The 22,697-nt window shown below is 39.1% G+C and overlaps 1 protein-coding gene across 2 annotated transcripts in view; it reads right to left on the minus strand.

Annotated features, from left to right (window-relative positions):
* Positions 1-22,697, minus strand: part of VAT1L (vesicle amine transport 1 like) — a 53,900-nt gene that overhangs the window by 30,275 nt on the left and 928 nt on the right. For both annotated transcript variants that reach the window (XM_035543345.2, XM_035543344.2), the window contains exons 2-6: positions 18,262-18,391; positions 14,319-14,534; positions 2,469-2,611; positions 1,412-1,515; positions 99-154 (exon numbers count right to left, since the gene is read on the minus strand). In XM_035543345.2, coding sequence (XP_035399238.1) covers positions 99-154; positions 1,412-1,515; positions 2,469-2,611; positions 14,319-14,534; positions 18,262-18,391 — 649 coding nt within the window. The remainder of the gene's footprint in view (positions 1-98; positions 155-1,411; positions 1,516-2,468; positions 2,612-14,318; positions 14,535-18,261; positions 18,392-22,697) is intronic.

Below are 22,697 nucleotides of genomic sequence, written 5' to 3' on the forward strand. Positions count from 1 at the left end.
TTTAGCAATATCAGAAGTAACAACTTAATGGAGATGAAGTTCAGGAAAGACTGAAGTCAGAGGAAAGCAGAGCAGAATCACAGCACTAGAACACTTACTGATTTTGCAAAACTGAAGAAGCTTTTTGTCTCCCCAGTAACCATGTTAGATGAACCTGTAAAAGATGAGTACATAGACACACTAGTTAATGCATGCTGACAAGCAGACCATTTATTATAGGTAGAATTGTTTCTATTCCAAGAAACTGTTTCCATTTGCAAGAAAAAAAATTCTCCCCAGGTTGAAAAGGGATTAGCAGATGTCCTTTTACTTTGGGAATAAATAACAAAGAGGCCAAGGGACAGAACCCTACAAGTTAATAGATATTCCGGGATGACAAAAACATAAACTATTAAATCTTTCAAAAGCAAGAACAGTTTCAGTGCTACTAGGCATTCTGACACCAAATCTCTTCTATAGCTCTCCATTTATTTCCAGTAAAATGCCATTAGTCTCAGACAAATAATTAGCACTGGTCACTACACAGATGTCCTCTCTTTCATCAACAGATACAGTTATCTGACTACCAAAGGCCTGACTACCACGTGTGAACATACATACATCGTACATTTTAACCTGCTAACAAATATAATGGCAATTCACTGGCAGGGACTTCATTATAAACAGGCAGCTTGTACGGTCCAAGCAGATATTTGAGTCACAACATATTCTTTGTTACTGCCACTAGATGAAAGTCTAAGGAAGCAGGTATGCTTATCAGTGATGCCATTGCATTTTCCACTACAATATGGATATGTTTTTCATTTGCAGAACTGAGTGATCCCTTCAGCTGTCTCCTACACATAGAGGCTTGGCTGACTGCGGTTCCATCATCAACAACATGGCAACCTGGCAGAACTGCAGGGACAACACGTTTACTGGGTATGTGGATCACTCAATGTACATGATTAGAAATTTGTGAACAGAAACCTGAGCTTGAATTCCTCAAAGTCATGTTGAATAGAAACAACAGGTTTCCTCCTGAAAGCTTCCACTAAGTTCTCCTCCCACAAGAACTATGTTAAGAGTTTCCTTGGCCACAGAGCAATTCCTATGATGTGAGGAATGAGAGATCCAAGTTTGCTCCTACATTTCTCTTGCATTATCTAACGTTTAACAATCTGAAACATACATTCATTTTCATTTGTTGGATTTATATTTTTATAGACTTTCTTTGTATTAGCTATTGTTTCTCAATAATTTAGTCCATGCTTATCTTCACTAAAATCCTTTACTGGAAATGGCTGAATTGATAAATTATCACATGGTAGCCACCTAGATACACGTCCAGTTTTGGAAGGGGTGATTTTAAGAGATTCTAAGCTTAGCAAAGTTTTAGTTTTGAAATATGTACCTGGCTGTTTCCACTCACCATATAAAATGTAAGTCCCAAGTGGTTTAAGAAGACTGAGGCCTTTCCCAGTATTTTCTCCACACAGACAGTCCAAAACAATATCTACTCCTTCTGTTGAGATTCTAAAAAGCAAGAAAGAAATCTCACTTTGCAATAGGAGACATTGCCATCATTGTGAGGAATGAAGAAGTTTGACAGGAAGTCTGTGAACTCTATTACCTTATGGTGCCCCTTTGAGAAATTTCTTTGTTATGCCCAGTTAGATAACCTAGTATTTTGACAGATACAAGATGCAGGGAAAAACATTCTCTCTTATCTATCTGACAAGCAAAACAAAAAAGACTTTTTTTTTCCTAAGACCTTCTTATTAATTCCAAAGTTTGCCACCTTTATCAACATCAGTATCTAAAAGCAGTTAGACAGACTTGAAAACAAAGTATATGAAAGCATGTAAATAGAAACAGAAGCACACAGGTCTTCAGAAGGCAACAGGATGATTCTAATCTGAATGCAAACAAACAAAATCTAAGGATCTGAAATCAAAACAGACATCACATGCTGTGATATCAGTCCCTGGCAGAAGGCAAAAACACAAGCAGATGGAATCATACCAGAGAATTCCTCTAAAACCTGGATAACTTACAGATCCACTGAAAAATTCTTACTCTGAATTGAGTACTCTTCTTACCTTGAATTGAGTACTGAATCTGAGCTACTACACATGCAGATTAGATGCAGTGAAGTAGTCTTCTGTTAGCATCTGTATTCTTTTCTACTGTATTTAGTTTGCTGACAGCAGACATCCAAGCATGAACATGGACAAACAAAGCTTATGATGCTTATAAAGAAATATGGAGATGCTTGCTATTTTGTCTCCTGTAGTGCAGATCTAGACAGTTTTATATAGCATCTTTATTTTAATTCAGTTCCTGAACTCAAAAATGTGATCTCTTCCCATAAATATGATTAACCCAGTGTTTTTCATAGTATTATGTTTTTCATAGTATTATGCCAGTTGCTATGGGGAATATATATTTTGCCAGATACTACTTAGTGGGGAGGGAAAAAAGATTACCTTTTTATTTCTTGCACATAGTCTGCATTTCTGTCAAACAGGTGAGTTACTGAGTCTTTGATTGCTTCATGTTTGAAAGATGAAGCTGTTCCGAAAACAGTAACATTGGGAATAGTCGAGCAGAGCTGAGCAACAGCTTGACCCTGCAAGCACATCAGTATGTTAGTTCACTGACACCGAAATTGGTTGACAGACTTTGCAGTTACCAATTCACTCGTGACACGGCAAAATCCATCAACAAATATGTGCAAGCACTTCCCAAACTAATTTCTTACCAGTGCAATGCAATTCAGTCATAGGAAAAAATACACTTAATCAAAAGGATATCCTGAAGACAAAGTAACTGCAGGGATAAAATTAAATTAATCTATCAAAATTGTATTAGAAAAGAGTTCTCCTTGTTCTCTTAACAAAGACAGTGTAATTTAAGGGAAATAATATTAATTTACAAGGAACACCAAAAATGATAACTGAAAGAGCACATCAGGAATATTTCTCGCTTTCTACTTTGCATTTTCCCCAAGGACTCATCAGTAATATCAGCACCTCATACCTCAGCTGCTTCCACGTGCAATTCTAACCTCCTCTGTTCATGGGAAGGCCTCACAGCACCTTATTCCAGAGCAAAATTTCTGGCAGATAATGTAAAATGTACTTGGTTCTGCTGGTACTTAGATACAGCTTTTATTCTTCAGGTTTTTGTGGTCATAATACAGAAAGTCTAGTCGAGTCAGTGCACCATGTACTGTTTCTCAGTGATCACATTTTCTTATAGTTGCAGTAGGTGAGAGCAATTTGGTGTGACAAATACTGCATAGTAAAGCAAATCTGTTTTACCTCGTATTAATAACAAAAATTACTACTGATGATTCAGAATGCAGGAATAGCCATGAGTCACACTAACAGGTTCATTTAGGCCAGTGCCCCATCTTCAAAAGTAATCCATTAGTGAAGGGGAGCAAATGGCCTAAAGCATGAACAGGGAAATAGTTCTCCAGTACATATCCTCTCAGCTTCCCCAGCGTCCACATTGTGAGCCTGTTCTTTTCTATCCTGATCTTGTAAGAAGTTCTTGCAGTATATAATACGCAAATTTCATGTCATGTTTTTAATTTCTGAGCTTTGAAACAGAACTGTTCCTTTCTAATGCCACAAAGAAAATTACAATACTGAAAAAGAGAAGTCATCTTGCTCCATGACAGGCAGGCCTGACTTCCTCCCATCTACACAAACATATACATGCATCCACTGACACACACAGGTATCACATCACTAAAACTACTCCTAAATTAGAGCAACTGGAACAAGAGCAGAAGCTCGTCAGGCTAGAAAAGGGAGCGTGCAAACTATTTGTACCAAAGCTAGCTTTTGCTCTACTTCATGCAGGTGTTCGCCCAAACTCATACAGGTGTCCCTTAGAATTCCAACTGATGTGGGTCAAATTCTGATGGAAGCGTATTTGCAGGGATAGGCATGGAGTCAGTGAAAGGATTCTGTCTTCATGGCACACTCTTCCAGCCTGTGGTTTTCACAAGAGACAGATAACACTGAGATGCCTCTCTCTTCCTCAGAGCAAAAGTCCGTTTTCAATTCTAATCTTGCAAGCCCTCTGCATGTAGACAGATATCCGATGGAACCCAACAAGGGCAGTGTGCTCCTGTGAGCTTGCTGGATCCAAACTGCTCGAGACCCTTCACAGACTGACACGTGGCCTCTGCGGCAACCTCCCTAAAGATGGAAGACTCTGTGTCTGGGCAAAAATCCAGCAAGGTCAATCAGATGCCACGTCAGTGTTTAAGTAGGAACTGGGGCACTGCAGGATTTGTGCCTTCAAATGTCTGTACTTTGCCTCTCCAGCTTCAGTCCCCAGAAAAATTTAACTTCTAAATTATAACCTGTAACTTCACGAGGCTGAGAGAAGGGAAGTGCTGCTTTAAACACTGAGTCATCTGGATTTCAAAAAAGATCCTAACAGGTCATTTCTTCCACAACCCTTTTTATTATTATTATTATTATTTTACTCTTAGCACACTAACAAATAGAAGATAGACCTCTGGTAGCCAAATTCTGCCTCTCATTGCAACCACATTGTTCCACTGAAGCTACTACGTTTACATGGATATGCCCAGAAGCAAGAAATGGCACAGTGATTCTGAAAATTATGTCTGACTAAATTTAGCAGATTCTTACTTATATTTACAGCTAAAAGATTGTCATTTGTAAACGGTATGCATGACCAGTAAAATCATCCGTGGATAAACACATTTCAGTTCATTCCAACCAGAAACCCTGATTATTAGTATGTAAATACCAGTAATCAGTGCTTGGCTTTCATTTACAGTAGAATAATTGGATAATCCTGCATACCCTGGGGGTCTTGGCATCTTCCCATATAATGCTGAATGTAATTGCTAGTGACAGTCATCTAAGTTGAACATCTCAAGAGAACAGTATTATTTTTATATGGTGGCATCCAGGAGTTTCAAATTGGTTTCCTACTGGGTTAGTCAGTAAACAACTGTACAGCAAGGCACAGTTCTGCGATCTTGGGCAGGTACTAAGAGACAAAGAGAAGGGAGCAAGAGGAGGGGTGCACTGTAATTCTTCCTTTACAAGTGAGAAATGGAAATAGCACAGCAAACTGAACAACATATCCAGCGGCTCAGAGGAACTTACAGCAGTACCCAGATCTGAATGTTGATTTGTAGCACGATAATCCAATACCAAACATAAATGACTTTTTCTTTTTAAAATCATCCACTATTTTCCTGGATTGGAATCCTTAATCTATTAGAAATCATAGGCAAATCTCTTCCTGAGGGGCCTCATCTCACAAGATATAATATCTTCTAGGAGCAGAAAAGTTTTCACTCTTCTCATGCTTCATTTCTCTATTACTTATTGTCTTAGTCTAAAGCCTCCAAAAATATTGTAACATAAAATTGGAAGAAAAAATAATCTGACTTTTGTATCTCTCCTTTTCTCAGCCATTTTCACTAGCAATCCTCTTCTCATTTTCTGTCTCTTCCAGAAAACCACCACCCACAGTAATTTAGATAAATCAGTATTTTATAATGTATGCTAGTTGATTGAAATTCTGACATTATTGATCTATTCTCTAATTAGTTTTCTGCATTTTCAATCTAACTCAGGAAGACAAGGGATAATGAATGTATCCTGAATCAAAAACAGTGCATGTTTAAAAGGTCAAATATTAGAGTAGAAAACGTGTTGTTTTTCATCCTGCAGAAGATGATTAACATTTAACTAAATGACTGTCAGATAAATAGGAGAAATGCACAAAAAAAACACCACCTATTTTCTTCTTGACTCAAACTGACTAGTTCACCCCCCACAGAGACAAGATTATCTAAAACCCCAGGTCAGAATACTTTCTGTGGATATTTAAAGCCTAAAACTGATTCATATGACCAGTATTTTTATAATTGGATGAACAAGATCACTGAAGTATTTTGAGGCAATTCCATGAAACATTCTTCTACAGCTTTCTGAAGATCTTAACACTGAACTTCTTTCTGAAGATCTGACACTGGTTTGTACTAATTTTAGTGCAAAGTGGTCCTAATATTTGTATTTCAAAAATCTAGGAATAAAGGCTGATACTGGGCTTAGCATGCCTTCCTCCCCAAAGCAGGAGAACTGAACTCAACCTATGAACTCAAACGTTTCACTAATTTCTGTGGAATTCGACTAAGCTCCAAAACAGCACTGTGGCTATGCAAGTCGCTCTTAAGTCTCTTTTCTAATCCCTCAAGTCATTTAGCTACTTTTGGATTAGTACCTTTTGTTTAAAGGGCTATACATGTTAGTTGTAAGTACGTGGGGTCCCAGTGCTCAGAATGCCCATGGTTCACAAATGAAATATGCAAACGGAGTTCTGCAGCTGAAAGGAGGAACAGTCTCTTCCCAGGGCCGTGGAGGAGCAGGTGAGATCTCCATGCTGACTCCAGTCCCGCTGCACACTCTCACCCTGACCTCAGGGGCACACAACCACTGTCCTCTACTTTGGATTCCAAAGCCATTCCCCTCGTAAAAACTGCTTTGTGGTAGAAACAGAAAAGAAGGTTTTCTGTCTCCTCCCTGCCCCGACAAAACCACATCATCTCTATTACCCTTCAGCTTTCACCCAGATAGAGAAGCAGGCACCATGCTATCAGAAATAGTATATGAATTCCAAAACCTTCAGAGTGGGTGTCTAAATAGATAGGCATTGTTTAAAACAAAAAAATAAAGCTCTCCACACATCTGATTTTTTACACAATGTAAATTTCCACATATAAATACTAACTAGATGCTTCCTGAACCTGGGAAAATTCATAAATGGCAAAAAAAAACTCACTTGAACACTTAATTTTACTTTTAATAGGATTTAGCAGTCTTTGAATAAATTGATCAATTGCTTCACTGAAGTGATAGACATGGTTACAAAATATTTCCTTAAAATTGAATTAATCTGCTTTAACATCCATCTGTACACACACTCACACACACGCGCGCTTATGCTGCTTATCATGCAGAACTCCACGCAGTGTGTCCTCAAAGAGCTGCATAACTTGGATTGCAGCGTTCTGTGGAAATGAAGCATGTCTCCTAACACTGGATTTGACACTGGAGTCTTGCATCTCTCTAGCTTCAAAGTCTGTTTGATTGATTCCTTTTCAAGGGATCCTGTCTCTTTATAAAGCCAGTATGTTTAACCTAATCTAAACAGACGATTATTATAGAATCTATTATAAATGGATACACTGCTATCTGTTTTAGTTCCAATAGAAAGATTGAAATTTCTTTACATTTCTTTGCTTTAAAATACAACTTTAAACCTGCAGGATTGGAAATTTCTCATACTGAGACAGTCACATAAAAGAAGGGAAAAATAGATTAGAAAATAAAAACTAAACATTATGTTCTGTTTACTTAAACAATTCAAAAGTAAAAACTAAACGTCATGGACATTGAAAAGTCAATATGAAAAGCACGAACAGAAGAAAACTTACTAATCTAATCATCTTATTAATACTAACTTAACACTGGTTGAAGTATAAATACAGAGCATAAGTTACTGACTTTCTGAAAGGGTCTGGCCTAAAGGCACAGGCCAGACCTAGGTCTGGTGGCCCAGTTGCGTACTGACTGACAGCACTCACAGCTCAGTATTCTTTCATGAAAGCACCCTTTCTGCTCATTATATTTTGCTGTTGTAAAAACTGAGCCCAACCTCATAGCAGAAGAGAACAAATGATCTAAAAGATACCACCCAGCAAAACGACATCTGTGAGAACCAATAGCATCACTAAGAAATGATTGTTTGCAGGGCATATTTTTGCAGCCCAGAGGTGCTACAGTATTTTTAAAAATAATTCATACTTATTCTTGCACAAGAAACCTGTCTGGCACTGAATGTGAGCAGAATCCACACTTCCAAAGTGCTTTGATGCCACATAACCGTATTTGAAGGTGGTACAAAGTACACAAGCGTAGTAAGAAAACTGCAAGAGAAGACATCTACTGGCATCAAGGAAAACTTTTCTGTGGTGTTTGGAGAAGTCAGCTGCACTTCTTGAAGGTGTTATTTTTCCAATTATAGCAGAGGAAATTGGAAACCAAACACTCAGGTGAACATTGCAGAGTGGACAAGCTGAACAAGCATTAGGGCAGCATCTGTTACACTCAGTGCACCACAGTAAGTTTTGGAGGAGAGGGAAGGGGAAAGAGTCACCGTGAAATAACGCCCTCTTTTTACTCTCGGACTCTCTTATTTTCTGCAACAATCATCAGGGGATCTTTTTTCCTCTCTCCCTTGAAAACTGTGACGTTGGGGTGCAACCAAGCCTCCCGGCTGGATCTTCATCTGGTATAAACCTGCTGCACTTAAGGGGAGCTACGAGAGTGTACGGCAGCCAAGATTCTTGCCCAGAGCACATAAACTCTATCCTAAAAGCTGAACGGCCAAGGAAGAGTTAAGCCTGTCTGTGACATGACTCAGCAGGGGACTCGGGGAAGGACATGTCCTCTGGGGAGTGCTGGGCTGTGAGAGGCAAAAAGAAAGGCCTTCAGGGACTGCAGGCTGCTTTGGTCAGGGAAATTGCTTTTTGCGTATGACTCACCAAGCTTTTGTGTTTGATTAACAGATTATGCTCTGAGACAGTGTCTGGAAATAGACTCAGGCATGGCACTGGGACTTTCCTGGGCTGCTGAGGGAGCACATCCATGCTTTAGAGGCATTCACACGGCACAGGGCAGCACAATGTAGAGGTGCCCTGTCTGGCTTTAAACGAGATAGCTTGGATACTGAACGCAGCCTAGCCTTGGTTACACAGAGCTCTGTATGAGCTGATTTATTCTCTTTCTTGTCTGAAGGAGATGAAATAGGAGAAAAGCACTTAGGGTGTATTCATCAAATGCAGAGTGGCTATGAACTGCTAATATGAAAATAGCAAGTGCAGTCCTGGGAAGTACTGGGTAAAGGTTTTAGCAGATCGGGAAGTGGTAATGCCATTGTACAGTATGCTGGCCAGGACCATCAGAAGAGTGGAGTAAATTCCAATTATGCACATTCAAGAAGAACTGACTCAAACACAAGTCATGAGTGCTACCTAATGTACTCCTACCTGCTACGTGCAGACAGACCTAAATTCAATCAGCCCATACAATGTTTAAAAGGATCAGGGATGCTGAGAGACCTATTTTAGAAGGCAAGACTGGCTTTCATACTGGCCTACTGCTGCTTTGCAGCCAACCAGCTCAAAGCCCAGGAAATAAGTATGTGTCTACATGAACCAGCGTGTGTAGGATGACCAAGGACATCGGAGCTTTTGGAAAAGGAGTATGAACAAGCAAACCTGCTTTCAACTTGAAAAATATTGGCCAAGGAAAGATTTGACTCTGAGCATCTCCTTTCTAACCACATACAAATATACATACTACCAAAGAGATCTGAAGGAACTGTCCCAAGATGAGAGAAAAGCTAATTTTAAAAAAGGGACAACAGAAGATAACACAGATACATTAGCTGGCTACAAATCAAGTCTGGAAATTGAGAAAGACTTATCCACAAGCAAGACAGAGCAGAGACAATTTGAAGGGATAAATGCAGAGCTATTTTTTTTAAGAAGAAATCTAATAATTCTTGTGAAGGGGTTCCTGTGATAGCATGTGACCAGATTTACTAAGGAGTGCCAATTCTTTGTCGGATAAATATCACCACTTTGGTGATTCAGTTTGGAACACATCCTCAAATATTTGCAATTTATGCAGGGTAGAAGCAATAAAAATGAGGGTTCCTGCCAAGCAGTAACCAATCCTGCCAGGATGACCTGAATCTGTTGCCAAGTCAGATTTATTCTTCAAATTCAAACATGAGAGCTTTTATCTGTAACTTACTCTACTTGCACCTCCTCTGCTGCTGAGCCTGAAAGGGAAGGGTCAGATCAGAGCTTCAGGACAGCAGGCAATGCTTCTGCCTTTAACACAGCTTAGTTCTAACATCTGCGAGACTGAAATGATAAAGAACTGGCTAATAATTCTGCCTTGCATCTGAGGGGTTAAGTGATGAAATTGAAGTATTTACACAATTTTGATAAATAAACAAAGTTTTGTGTTCTAAATAGACAGAACAAGCAGTATATACAAACCAAACAAATAAGCAAATGGGCATAATGGCAGTCTCTAACAGATCTAAATCCCTGAAAGAATTCATTTTCCAGGTAGATATCATAGACATTGTATTTATTATAGATTGTATTTATTATAGCTAGAAGTGATGATCATAAGGGGTTTTTTTGCTTCATTTTGATTTTTAATACAACAGTCCTGTATTTATACTAATTCAATTAATCCAGGGTGCAGTTCACAAGTTTATATAGTTGTTCTTAAAATTATTAATGTAATCTCATACAAGCCTGTGCTGTGGCTTGCACTGACTTACACAGTCTTAATTTTAGAGAACTAATTGCTTCATACAGCAGATCAGTCCCAGTGGGGTGCATGCTAATGCTCAGTTTTCTCGGTCTATTTTCCTCAGATGCCACTTGGCTTCACTCAAAAAAAAAGACAATTGAGTGTATTTGTGAAGGGAGCTATTCTACTATTGTCTGACGGTCATTTCAAACTTTAATTACAGAGTTTTACAGTTAAGATAAGCTATTTTCTCAACTGGGTATATACAAGAACATATAGCTTACTGTAGAACAAACTCCTCATATTTTTGAGTATTAATTTCTATGTGAGTATAACACGAAGTTTTTGAAGTTCATTGTTAGCTGACCTTCTCCATATTTTAGCAATCAGTTCAGAAGGGCACTTACACTAGCTTTAAGCATTTAAATTCTATACACACTATACAATTTTATCTCTTGTTAATTATCGAACTGCCCTACTAATCAATATAATGGTCTGCTTAAACAGAAGTGTTTAAGTGTCCTACCAGGCAGAGGCCTGAAAGATAGCATATGACCAGCTTTGTCCTTGTTAGATCTTGATCCGTAACAGTTAGAGCAATGATAACAGAATTATTTGCAAGATTTCTCATTTACGTCTGATCAGACATGAGCCTGTACCACACTTTCCCAGAAGGCCCCTAAAATTTCTCCAGCCTACTTCACTGTCCTGGCTGGCAGCTGAGTCAGCCTCTCTTAACCTCCTCTACCTCAAGAGGGAAAAAAAGAAAAAACAAATAAAATCCCCAAAGCAGCCCCCATTGCAAACAATCAAAGTCAACAAACTGACCCTAGGAAACAAAAGCAAATACAATCTCTCCTTTCAAGCCCCCTTTCTCTTTAGAGGAGTCTTTCTCTTTAGAGGAGTTACAATGGAAGGCTACATTATGCATTGTCAGAGGCAGAGCTTGTGACTGTCCACATTTCTTCTTCTAGTTCACAGAGGCAAGGTGCTTCCCTATAACTATACAAGTTTCCTACCATGAACAGAGAAGATCATATGATGCCCTGACCTTTTAGATGAACGCGAGGCAGGGAGGGTATTGATCTGGTATATGGAACAGGATTAAAGTCTCTGTAACTGAAAAAAAGAGGCATGTGCAAGTTTTTTTTCAGTATCAGTTATCTTGGTGTGTTTTTTTTCTCTGCATCATCTTCTGATGTCTCCTGGAACATCTGGAAATAGGTAAACTGCCTTATTGAAAGCATCCTGTCAGATATTAAATGATACCATCCCATACGAAACACACCCCAGGCACAGATGTGAAGGCAATTGCTATAGTTTCCTCACTACATGTACATCCAGAAATACATCTACAACCAGAAATATGGCCACATAAATAAACTGAGGCAATACATAAGTAAAGGTCGTTGAGAATTTTCCCCAATTCATTTTTTTTAATTGCTGCACAATTCTCCTAAAGAGGACTGGGGAGCCAGAACAAAGAAGCTCACAAATATTTTTGAAGCAACAAGTTCTTTTTCGTAAACTGCATGAAGTGGCTAAAATAATGATCTTGTATAACGAGAAAGGAACAATTACAAACTTCTAGTCCCACAGGGAGCCTATTGTCTCATTAAAGTATTCTGGAATTTCTATGGCATTTAGAAACAAACTGGACAGGTTTTCCACTTGCTGAAAATGTTAATGGGCCTTGTATCTATTAAAGCAACAGCACAAAAAAATCTCTTCACATAGTGAAGTTTTCTGTTGAAAACTGAAATGCCAGTTTTCTCTTTTATTAGCAAACCACTTCGTGAAAATAATTTCTTCGACTGAGGTTGTTACATTTTTCAAAGGATTAACGGACAGAGTATTAGAGAGGTTTAAGGAGGAATACACACACATGTCCTCTGAAATCTTTGTCTAGTTAGTAGAAGAGGGAAAAAAATCACACATCTCCAGAGTGAGAGCTTACCTCTAAGACCTATCAAGCAATGGGAAAAGCATTTCCTTTCCAGTTCCAGTAACACCTGCTCTTCCCTTACAAAGAACAGACTGCATGAGGTACTCTCCCCAGAGTCTCCCACAGGGATCAGCACCCTGTCTTGCAGGCTAGTCAGCTCCAGCTCCATCTTACGTGCAGTCTTCCCCAGATCACACACAGACCTACACCAGTTATTGCCCAGTTTCTTCCCAGATCGCTGGACTTTCCTCTGAAAATGCTGTTTTATTTAATTACTTAACAGGGAAAAGATATGGTTTTCCCTTGTTCTGCTGGGAGCCAGCCACGACCTGTCCCCCCTTCAGCTGCTCTGAGAGGAGGCAGCCACAGCAGAGGACTAGTGGAAAGATGCTCGTTGGGCTTCCGTGATACAGAGGAAGGCAGCAGTACCTTACAGAACAGCCCAGCAGACGGTTTGGACGCTAGTGAGGAAGACTGTGTGTGAGTTGATAGTGTTAACAGTGCTTAAATAAGAGGAAAAGGAAATAATTAAAGGTGAGCGATGTTAGAAAAAGGGAGAAAAAGGAATAAAAAGGAAGAAAGAAATGTAGCAAGAACATTTTATCCCCACAGGGACAAGGAGTTCATTTTCTCTGAAGACGTGCATATGCACAGGGTGTTTTGCTAACTCCATATGCTCAGCCTAGGTCCATATAGTGTCAGCTGGGCTGACAACCCTTCAAGTAAACGCAGAGTCTTAGAATATCCTGAATGTGTGGCCTCATGTTGCTTTAACAGTCCTAAATTCCACATGAAAAGATTTAATATTAAAGAACAATAAAGTCAGCCATAATGCTGTAGGTTGTACTTCGCCGAACCATAATAAGATTATAAATTCCATTCAGTTACAGAAGTATTCCAAGAGGACCATTTACTACTGCAAGTAGGATTATTGTTAGCTAAAAACATTTCATGCAGGGAACTGGTGAATTTATTCCTTTGATAACAGCTTTCATTTATATGAGAACCTGAAAGAAGGTCAAAGGACACAGAATTAGGCTAAGGTGTTTGGGGCTGCCTACCAGGTTTCAGTAGACAACAGAATATTAATTCAGCATACATACAGCATAACAGGAAAACAGAAGAGGTGCTCCAATTTAGAAGGCTGAGATCTGCTAATGTTCTCAGGTCATAAAATCGGTCTTATGGAAAAGGACTGTGCAATTTCAAATGTAAACATACACCCCTGTTGGTATGTTAATATTTTGTACAAGCTTATATATTTTCCAAAAGAGAGATTTTTTTCCAAAGAGAGAGTTCAAGCAACTGGTGACGCTAAGTGCTCACTTGTGGTTTCCTTGTGTGGCCTGGTATTCCACCCAATTGATCCAGCTGTTGCTTCGCCCATGCAATGCAACACCTCTTTACTGATGATCTAAACCACTGCATGCAGCAGCCACCACTGACTCAAATTCTGTATTTGTATGGTATTTTCCTCAGTTTTGGGATGATAATATTTTTCACTGCTTTCAATCCCTCCGCAACAAAGGAAAAAAAGTACAGGGCCATTCACAGGGAAAACATCACACATGCGCACAGCATCTGAAGGAGTATTCCAATAGGGCTATGTACTGCAAAGAGGATTATGGTTACCTACAAATACCTTATGCAGGGAGCTGATTTATTTAATCTTTTCATTACAGCCTTCTTTCACAAAGAACAAGTACAAAGTGGATAAACTTAGGGATACAAAGTTTGAGGTAACACTTACTTCTCGATCTTTAACTAACTTCTAAAGGCTTTTGGAGGTATTTTTGTGTAGAGTCAATTGTCAGAGCATTTTTATTTCACCAGAAGCTCCTGCCAACCGTTTGCACCAGTGTTTTGATGGAGTTCCTGCTCATCACAACCCCCCATATAGGCAAATCTGGTATCAAACCAACCCAAAAGCGGCATCTGGCTCTTTTCGGTGACTGGATGACAGGAAAATAAGAGAAATTCCAACCTACCACCCCACCTCCTGCAGAGTGAACCAGCACAGACATGCCTTCTCTTAGGTTAGCAACTTCAAAGAGCATCATGTAGGCAGTTACAAAGTTCATGGGAAATGCAGCAGCTTCAGAAAAACTCATGTCATCTGGGATCTTGTAGACAAATTCTGCCGGGGTACATACTACTTCAGCCCATGCATTGTAGTTTACAAAAGCCATGACTCTGTCTCCAATCTACAAACAAGGAAGAAAACAATGTTGAGGATATGTCTGCAACTTAAACTGTAAAAAGAAACTTGTAACATCTGCAATTTTCCTGTTCAAGCTGTGACAGACTGTAAAAATAATGGTGATCCACATCTTTGGCAACACAGCAGTTAAGCTGCTCAACTTTGGGCTTTTACCATTTTTTAATTGTATTTAATAACTTTAATTTAATAACAAAAATATCAAAGTTAAGGCCACATCTTTTTTCCTACGCTGCTTCTCTGATAGAGCAGCCCATCACCATCGTCAATACCAGCCATCTTTTGCCAGCAGTTCCTAAATAACAAATGGGGCTGTGAACAATCAAAACACCATTCCCATTAATAACCAGAAAATTCTACTTACAGGAAAAAAAAAAAAAAGAAAAAAAAAAGAAACCTTACAGTGAGATGCACGGTATAAACAATTGCATTCAAGATAAATTTTCATTTTGCCTTCTCAGTCTTCACAATGATTTATACCTACTTCTTCTCTCTGTGAATTGAGAAGGGGAGGACTTGTACTCTGCTAGACAGAGCACAACACGAAAGGGTTCAGAAACCACTCACTTATAATACTATTGATATCTACTCGCTAGTTTTACCATCTTAATAACCAATTCTACCTCTGCATGTCCATAATGACTGCCATTTCTACAGCCATGTGGCAGAGCAGAATTGGATCCTGCAATTTCAAATATGCCTGCCACCTTAAACATAAAAACTATAACTCTGGTTACTAAGGTAACTGAGGTGCATTCAGGGGTACAATCAGAGTTGGAAAGCAACACTTGAATCAAAGTAGAATCTGGTCAAGCAGGTCAACCTGGGAGAACCACAGCAAGCAGCATTTGGCCAATATGTAGTAAAGCCTTCACAGGCATGACTCTTACAAACTTGAGATAATGCCTTGTCCGCAGCAGCTCCTACATGTATTTTGTCTTGCCTTTCTATAATACGCAAATAAAAATAGCAACATTTACCACGAGAGGAGCTCTTCAAATGGAGCCACAGTATAAGCATTCAGGCAGGAATAGGAACAAACTTTAGGACTTGGTATTTTAACTGCAACCAATAGAAGCTCTCCCTCTAAAATGCGCTTGCTTATCTGCCTGATATTTTCTAGCTTACATTCTACTAATACCCACTAATTCTTTGGTGATACTAAAGGTTGTTCTTGATCTACTTAAGCTACATTTGACAGCAATGGAGTAAAGCATAACATTAGTACCTTCAGGCAAATGTTTATAGCACAGGCACATTTTGGTCTCCCAAGCACTTGTCATCACTTTGGCTTTGGGATATTGTGGGTTTGCTAAATGCTAAGGTGCTGCTGACAGCTCTGAAGGGTCTGTCTCTTTTAGAATGAAGATACTGAAACAGAACTGTCATTCCGATTTCACTGAATGCCGCCTCCTTTTGAAACACACATTCAAATTAGCAATGCATCACTGGTAACCGCTCTGTGGCTCCTTTTGATGTTAGTAAAGTTTATAACATCTAAAGTCTGTTAAGATTAATTAGTGAATATGTTAGTATGTCCTATATCCTTGCAAACGAACATAACTGATTACCGAAAGAATGCAGAGGGAGAGGTCCCTCTTGGTGATTCCCAAGGGACTTCTTAATAATAATAAAAATCATATTTTACTACAAACTTTATACAGAGCCTAGACATCATGTCAGATTAGGCCTTAGTTCCTGAGAACCATCCCCACAACTATAGATCAGACATGTTACATCTGAGCTCAGTGAAAATCAGTGTTTGCTCTTAATGGGAGAAAGAACAGGCTTTTACTCTTCCATTTCCTTAAAAATAAAATTATAAAAAGGCTTTCTTTCAATATAAAACATGTTCTTACACATTTCTATCAAAATGGACAGCCATTCATCATGTCTTACAATAACACAATTATAGCTAGTGAAGACAAGAAATGGCTGGCAATATCTCAAGTGTAAGACAGCCTGAGTACAGATTAGGGGCCATTGTTATCAAATGCCGACAACTTGAACAAGATTTGAACTGGAAGGGACCTACAAAAGGAAAGAAGGTCAGAAGATATAGGGTGTAATCTTTGCCATTCCTGCCATCACTATGAACAGGGGTAACAGCATATGTCAACACGACAACGAGCACCTGACATCCTCCTATTCTGTGTAAAAAAAAAAAAAATATAAAGAAACTGAGAGAACATCATTGCATCTTCCTCCTGGGACATCCACCTGCTGATGGGCTCATACCTGTGCAGAGCAGTTATTTTGAGTGTCAGACCTTCTAGATGACTCAAACACTACCTTGACTATGCATATTTTAAGTGAAAAGTAAAATACCGTGATTTGTTTAGATTTCACGGAGTACACTAGAGCACAAACATGTTTTATCGTCCAAACAAAGCCGTAACTTTTAAGGAGACCCAGTATATTCATTCAGGTGCAACACTACCCAAACAAGCACCATATGCTGTAGCCTTATGATGCCCTTTAAAAATAGCAGGAATGTTTAAACTAAGAAAGCTGATGTAGAGCAGAAAACTTCCTATGCTCCTTTCGTAGAATATTCTTCTGTATGGATTATAACTACAAAACACAGAATACTAGAGCTGAATAATTGAAGCAGTTGTGTTTTTCAAATAGTAAAGTTTTTGCTCGGTTATTGTTTATCACAAAAACATTGAAAGATTATGGGTTGTTGCAAGGCAGAGACAGGGCAGGAGGGGGAAAGTGGAGAAATGTCCTAAGAGCAGCTCATCACTGACACCTTACTGGAAAGTAAATTGGCCATTATCTTTACTCAACTGAGAATTTTTGAAGCTTTTCTAGAAAACCAAAAATGTTACCTTTAAATACAGATATTTTAGGTAATTGCCTTCTTAAGATCAAGATACAATAAGAATTCAGAAAATGCAATTATACTTGATGACATGGCTGATTCAGCAAATAGCTAAGATAGGGTTGACATGCATTAACTCAGTTCTTTCCTAGTACAGAATTTTTTGTATCTAGTGTATGAAAAGTGCAAGATTGGAGGGAACAGAGATGTTTAATATCAATAATGGAATAGAAGATAGGACAGAATGCTGTTTATATGTAATACGAGACACCAAAGAGTATATATTGCCAACCAGTTCTGAAAGCTTTATTATATACATTAACTATTTGTCATTTATCACTACTTTGTTGGGCTAAGTAGATTCTGATCACTGAGGAAAAGGATAAGTCATATACCCATAATCAGGGTCCCATTATTATCTGTGCCAAATGAAGGCACACAACTGTAAGAAACAATGCTTATCATAGATGGGGTCTTGTTAATTCAAGATCAGAAGTTCAAACTAGAATCAGCAGTGCCTGGGCTTTGAGGAACTTCACAACAATGACAGTGAATGTGGCAAAGAAAAGAAACTAAACAAGTTAACTCAATTTCTTTTAGTTTCTTAAAGCACACCAGTCAGGCTTTCCAGTTCCTACACAGCCCTCCAGATATGCACACAGCACAAACGACTTTTCAGGAAGGATTCGAAGGCAGTCATATGGCTTCAGGAACTAATCAAAGCGGTCATTCTCATGGTTGGGAAGCAGAAAAGAAAAATTGCCCTTTCAGATCTCAACAGGGTAGTGAAGGCTCCTGTTGCTGGCGGCTTAGAAAGAATTAGGGGCAACATTCTCAGTGAAGTGATGATTATTTAGTCTTTCCCTGAAAGCAGAGAAAATATTACCTCAAATCCTTTCACGCTATCTCCAAGAGCTTCTACGATTCCAGAGCACTCAAAGCCAGGAACAAGTGGTGTCTTAGGAGGGTTGTCAATATTCCCCTGTCGTACCATCAAGTCAATAAAATTCAAACCACTGTAAAACACAGGAAAAAGTAAAATCAAGGCTACTGCCACAGATTAAAGCAGAGGGGGAAAACTTGACCCAAGTGATGCGAAAGCCAGAAAACCTCAGGGCAACATTAAAAACCTGGGCTCCACAGCATACAAGTGACGCAGCAGATGTTCACATTCTTCCCTTGTGGAACAGACCAACGTTACACCACCGTGGTACAGGCCTTGGGCAGAAGTACACGTGCAAGGCAACCACACATGTCATAAGTATATCCCCAGAGCTTACTGACTGGTCAGGAGTCACATGTAGAAATTCAAGGGCCATTTACAATTCAGCACAAGGAAACATCATGATTTCCATTAAATTCTATTTAAGGAAAAAAAAATCACACAACATAGATGCTTTGGACCAAAAACAACCTGATGTAACTGTCCTAAACTCTGAAGTGACCCCAGGAATCTCATGTTCATCTCAGGCAGGTATCCAACCTTGACAAAAGTAAGTTTCAGGTAGGCTATTGTTTTATAACTCTTCCTCCTGGATCACTTTTGTACAGTTTTACAATGGTTAATTAGGTCTTTGGGAGTCCTCAGGGTTGCTGCTCACGAAGTTTACAGTTCTCCCTTGTAGTGTGAGTTTTACAAAAGTCTTGAAGCATCTTTGCTTTGTCTTTTACATGCTATCCATTTTTAGTTAGTAAGATGTGGTTTTCTAGGCTGCCAAAAACAAATAAGCAAAACAGAAACACACAACTAAAAGGTACCATGTTTATGCACTTTGTGCATATACTGATTCCTGGCACAAACACCATACACACAGTTAAAACTTCTAACTAGCCAAAATATGCTCCAGCATTAATCCATTCTTGTAAAACACAGCCCTGTATTTATTGTTAGCTGGAACTGCTGCATGCCAACTCCCCCGAGTCCATGAAGCTATGCACTCAGCCCGTCCTGCTCATGCATATGATACCAGCAATTCCTCTGATACACAGAGTTACTGATGTGAACAAGTATTTATGCGATGGGGCTTTAGTCAGATACTAATCAAGACACACACAGACTGAACAGAGCCAACAAACCAAAAGACAGAAGAGACACACAGCACAACGTGTAGACAACACAGCATTCATGAGATGTAGGTCACCAGGGGAGGGAAAAGAAAAAAGGAAATGTCACCAAACAAATATTTGCAATTGTGATATAGGGTTTAAAAGCGACCTGAACGCATAATCTTTAGCTTTAAAAGCAGAATTACTGATTATTTTTGGAAAATTATTATACTCTTCCTAAAAACATTAATTCTTACAAAATAACTTTTCAGACAATATTTAGTTTTGCATCTAACTACATGGTACTAGCAATTCAGTTCTCCTCTAGTTCCATTTCTTTATCCTCAATGAAAGGCAGCAATATTAAATAAAACAAAAAAGGAAGTTAATCTCTACAATGAATTTACAAGATTTAGTACTAAAACAGCTGTGATGTAAAGAGGTAAAAAAGGATTATGTACCTTGTATAGTGTTTAAGTTGCATGTTTTTATTAATTTAATTACCAGCTTCTTCATTCACTTCACCTTTAATCTCTTATAGGTCTATGTGCTTTCACATCCCTGTTGCTCACATATATCCTCTGCACTTTCAAGTAGAAATGGGTGGTTTTATTTTACCAGCCAGATCTCAACAAGTTGTATCAACAACAGTAGACCTGAAAGCACAACTGGGTTGTGCGATAAGACCAACAAATAGTTTCTTTTTTCTTTGAATAACCTGGAGGGCCCAAAAATGAATGACTAGTTTACCAATTACCTCCGAGAAACCCGACCTTATCAAATCCTTTACTGAGATTCAACCTATAGCAGACATGGGAAAATGGAAATTTGGCTGCACAGAGCATCACAAGCAAAAGTCTCATGGTGAGTGGTGGTTCTAGACAACACAATTTATTCCTTGTATTAGTATAAACCAGCATAGCCTGCTGAGATGTGCAGTGCAACAAAGTGACTCCTGAACTTTAAGCAAGTGCATATGCAGAGGGGGAAGTGTAAAATCAAAGTGATCCAGGGAGGAAAAGCACACAGCTTCCTGCAGTTGTGTGTTTTACATCCTAAAGCAAGAACTGTGTGTAAATTGAGATAGGGGAGGATATAAATTACCAGTGTCAGCACATTGACACAGGGGTTCTGCAAGAGCATTTCTGTGACAGAATTGGGATACTGGCATGAACTACACAGACTGACTTATCCGTCCATCTCTGGAGGCAGAGTTTATCAAAACTGAATTATCTTTGAATCTGACTTGCTAAGTCTGCAACATTTTTCCTTAATAGTTTTGAGGATCTTGAAGATTTTTTTTATTCTTGTGGTTTAGCTTCGCTGCATTTTTTAAATGTGGAAAGTCCTGTGGGCACAATATTGTACCCTGGACTTCTTTCATCAGTAGACCAGCAATGGTCAGCTTGGTTCTCTTTGCTATGTTCCACATACTAGAGGATGCCCAGCACCTTCCACCGCAAAATACCAAACCAGAGCGTTGAGGATGGTCTGCAAGGTTTGGACAGCAGTCACATTGGGTCTTTCTTATTTCATTGTAAGATTCCACTGAAATTAATTACCAAAGTCAATGAAATACAACAGAGCAAAGAAGAGTATTGAGTTCTACATTCTCAGAAGTAACCTTCCTCTTACACCAGCAAGTAAATTGCCTGAAAATCTCATGCTTTTCATCCAGAAACAGCTACATGAACAAGGCTCCCTTTAAGAATGAAATTCATGCAGTCTGCTATTCTGCTATACTTAGGATTTCTTTTATTTGCTACCAGTTTTTTTAAGTGCTGCTGTCTCACAACCACCAAGTCAGAAGAGTCACTTCTGCTTCATTCCTTATGACGCACATGCATAGTGGCAGAAGGAAGAAATAATTATAACAGAGCAAAGAAAAATAAAGGGAGGTAATTACAGGACACCACTCCTTACTCACACATCCTATCTGAAATATCTGTTTGGGTTTGTTCTAGCTATTTGTCTCATCTTTTAAACAATATGTATACTAGCATTTTGTAGGCTGCAGATTACGATACAAATAAATACAGCAATTTCAACTGCTCTGTCATTATCAATCAAAAATTATTTCAGGGAGTATGCAGAAGCTGTGACTCAGCTTGGACATCGATGGCTGTTCCATTTCTTAGTCACAGAATGAGGCTAACACATGACTCATCACAACCGAGACGTTTTCAATTGGATCACTGATATACCAGACCTTCAAAAGAATTAGTCAACTGGCTTAGTGCTAATAGCAACGTATCCCCCATCGCCTCTATTTATAGCACCGTACTATAAAATGTATACATATAATTTAACTGGTTTTACTGATGTATTTCATCATGCATACACACATTCTTCTTAAAATAAAAGTTAATTTTCTTTACAAGTCAACTTGTATGAGTCAACTACAAAATTGATGAAACTAAGAACTGTTCAACTGAGCATTATTTGGCATCAATAATGACCTAGGAGGAGCTCATCTCTGACACGTTCTGCACTGTGTGCACTAACAGGTGGACACCGCGCTGCACTGCCGACAGACATTTCTCTCACTCAGTCTCCCAGACTGGACCACAAGTCCATCATCATCCCGATCAATCTTCTGTATTTACAGACTTAGGTCAAGAAGATTGGCAAATTGATTTTGGCTTGTCTGGAAGCAAACTTTTGTGACCCGACTACCTTTCAGCCCTACAGCCATTTCCAGCTAGGACTGACGAGCAGACCACGCAGCCTACAGGCTCCTGGGGTGTGGATGAAAGCTTCAGAAACGTACACAGTACTGTGCAGGCTGGCAGTAACTATGAAGTAGCTGAGCGGATCTACTGATGCTATAAACAGCATGCGTGCAACTCGCACAGCTCCCTAATGATGATATTACCCTAGGAAGCAACTGTAGTTGTAACAGAGCAGAGTATTTCTATTTTACAGCCAAGTGTTTCTTCACAGCTAACTTGTGATCTGTGATACATGCATGCCTACTGCATTGCTGAACATGGAGTTCATACAGGTACTGGTATGAACTGGAGCTCACACAGGTAGTGGGCTGTCTAAAAAGGCTGACACACTCCACTGTGCCCCAAGGCTCCAAGACCTGAGGCACATTGTTGTTACAACCCATGGTTCAAACTCGCTGCCCTGTGACAGCATCACTTTTAGGGCACGCTGCTCGAAATAAACCACTCAGCCTTCACCTTGGCCTTTGTCCTCTAGCAGCATCATGTTTTCATGCAACAGAAGGGGACAACAGATGAGAAACCTCTGTCTTAGGTAAAATTAATT

Source organism: Cygnus atratus, chromosome 12, assembly GCF_013377495.2.
Source record: "Cygnus atratus isolate AKBS03 ecotype Queensland, Australia chromosome 12, CAtr_DNAZoo_HiC_assembly, whole genome shotgun sequence".
In the NCBI taxonomy this organism is placed as follows: domain Eukaryota; kingdom Metazoa; phylum Chordata; class Aves; order Anseriformes; family Anatidae; genus Cygnus; species Cygnus atratus.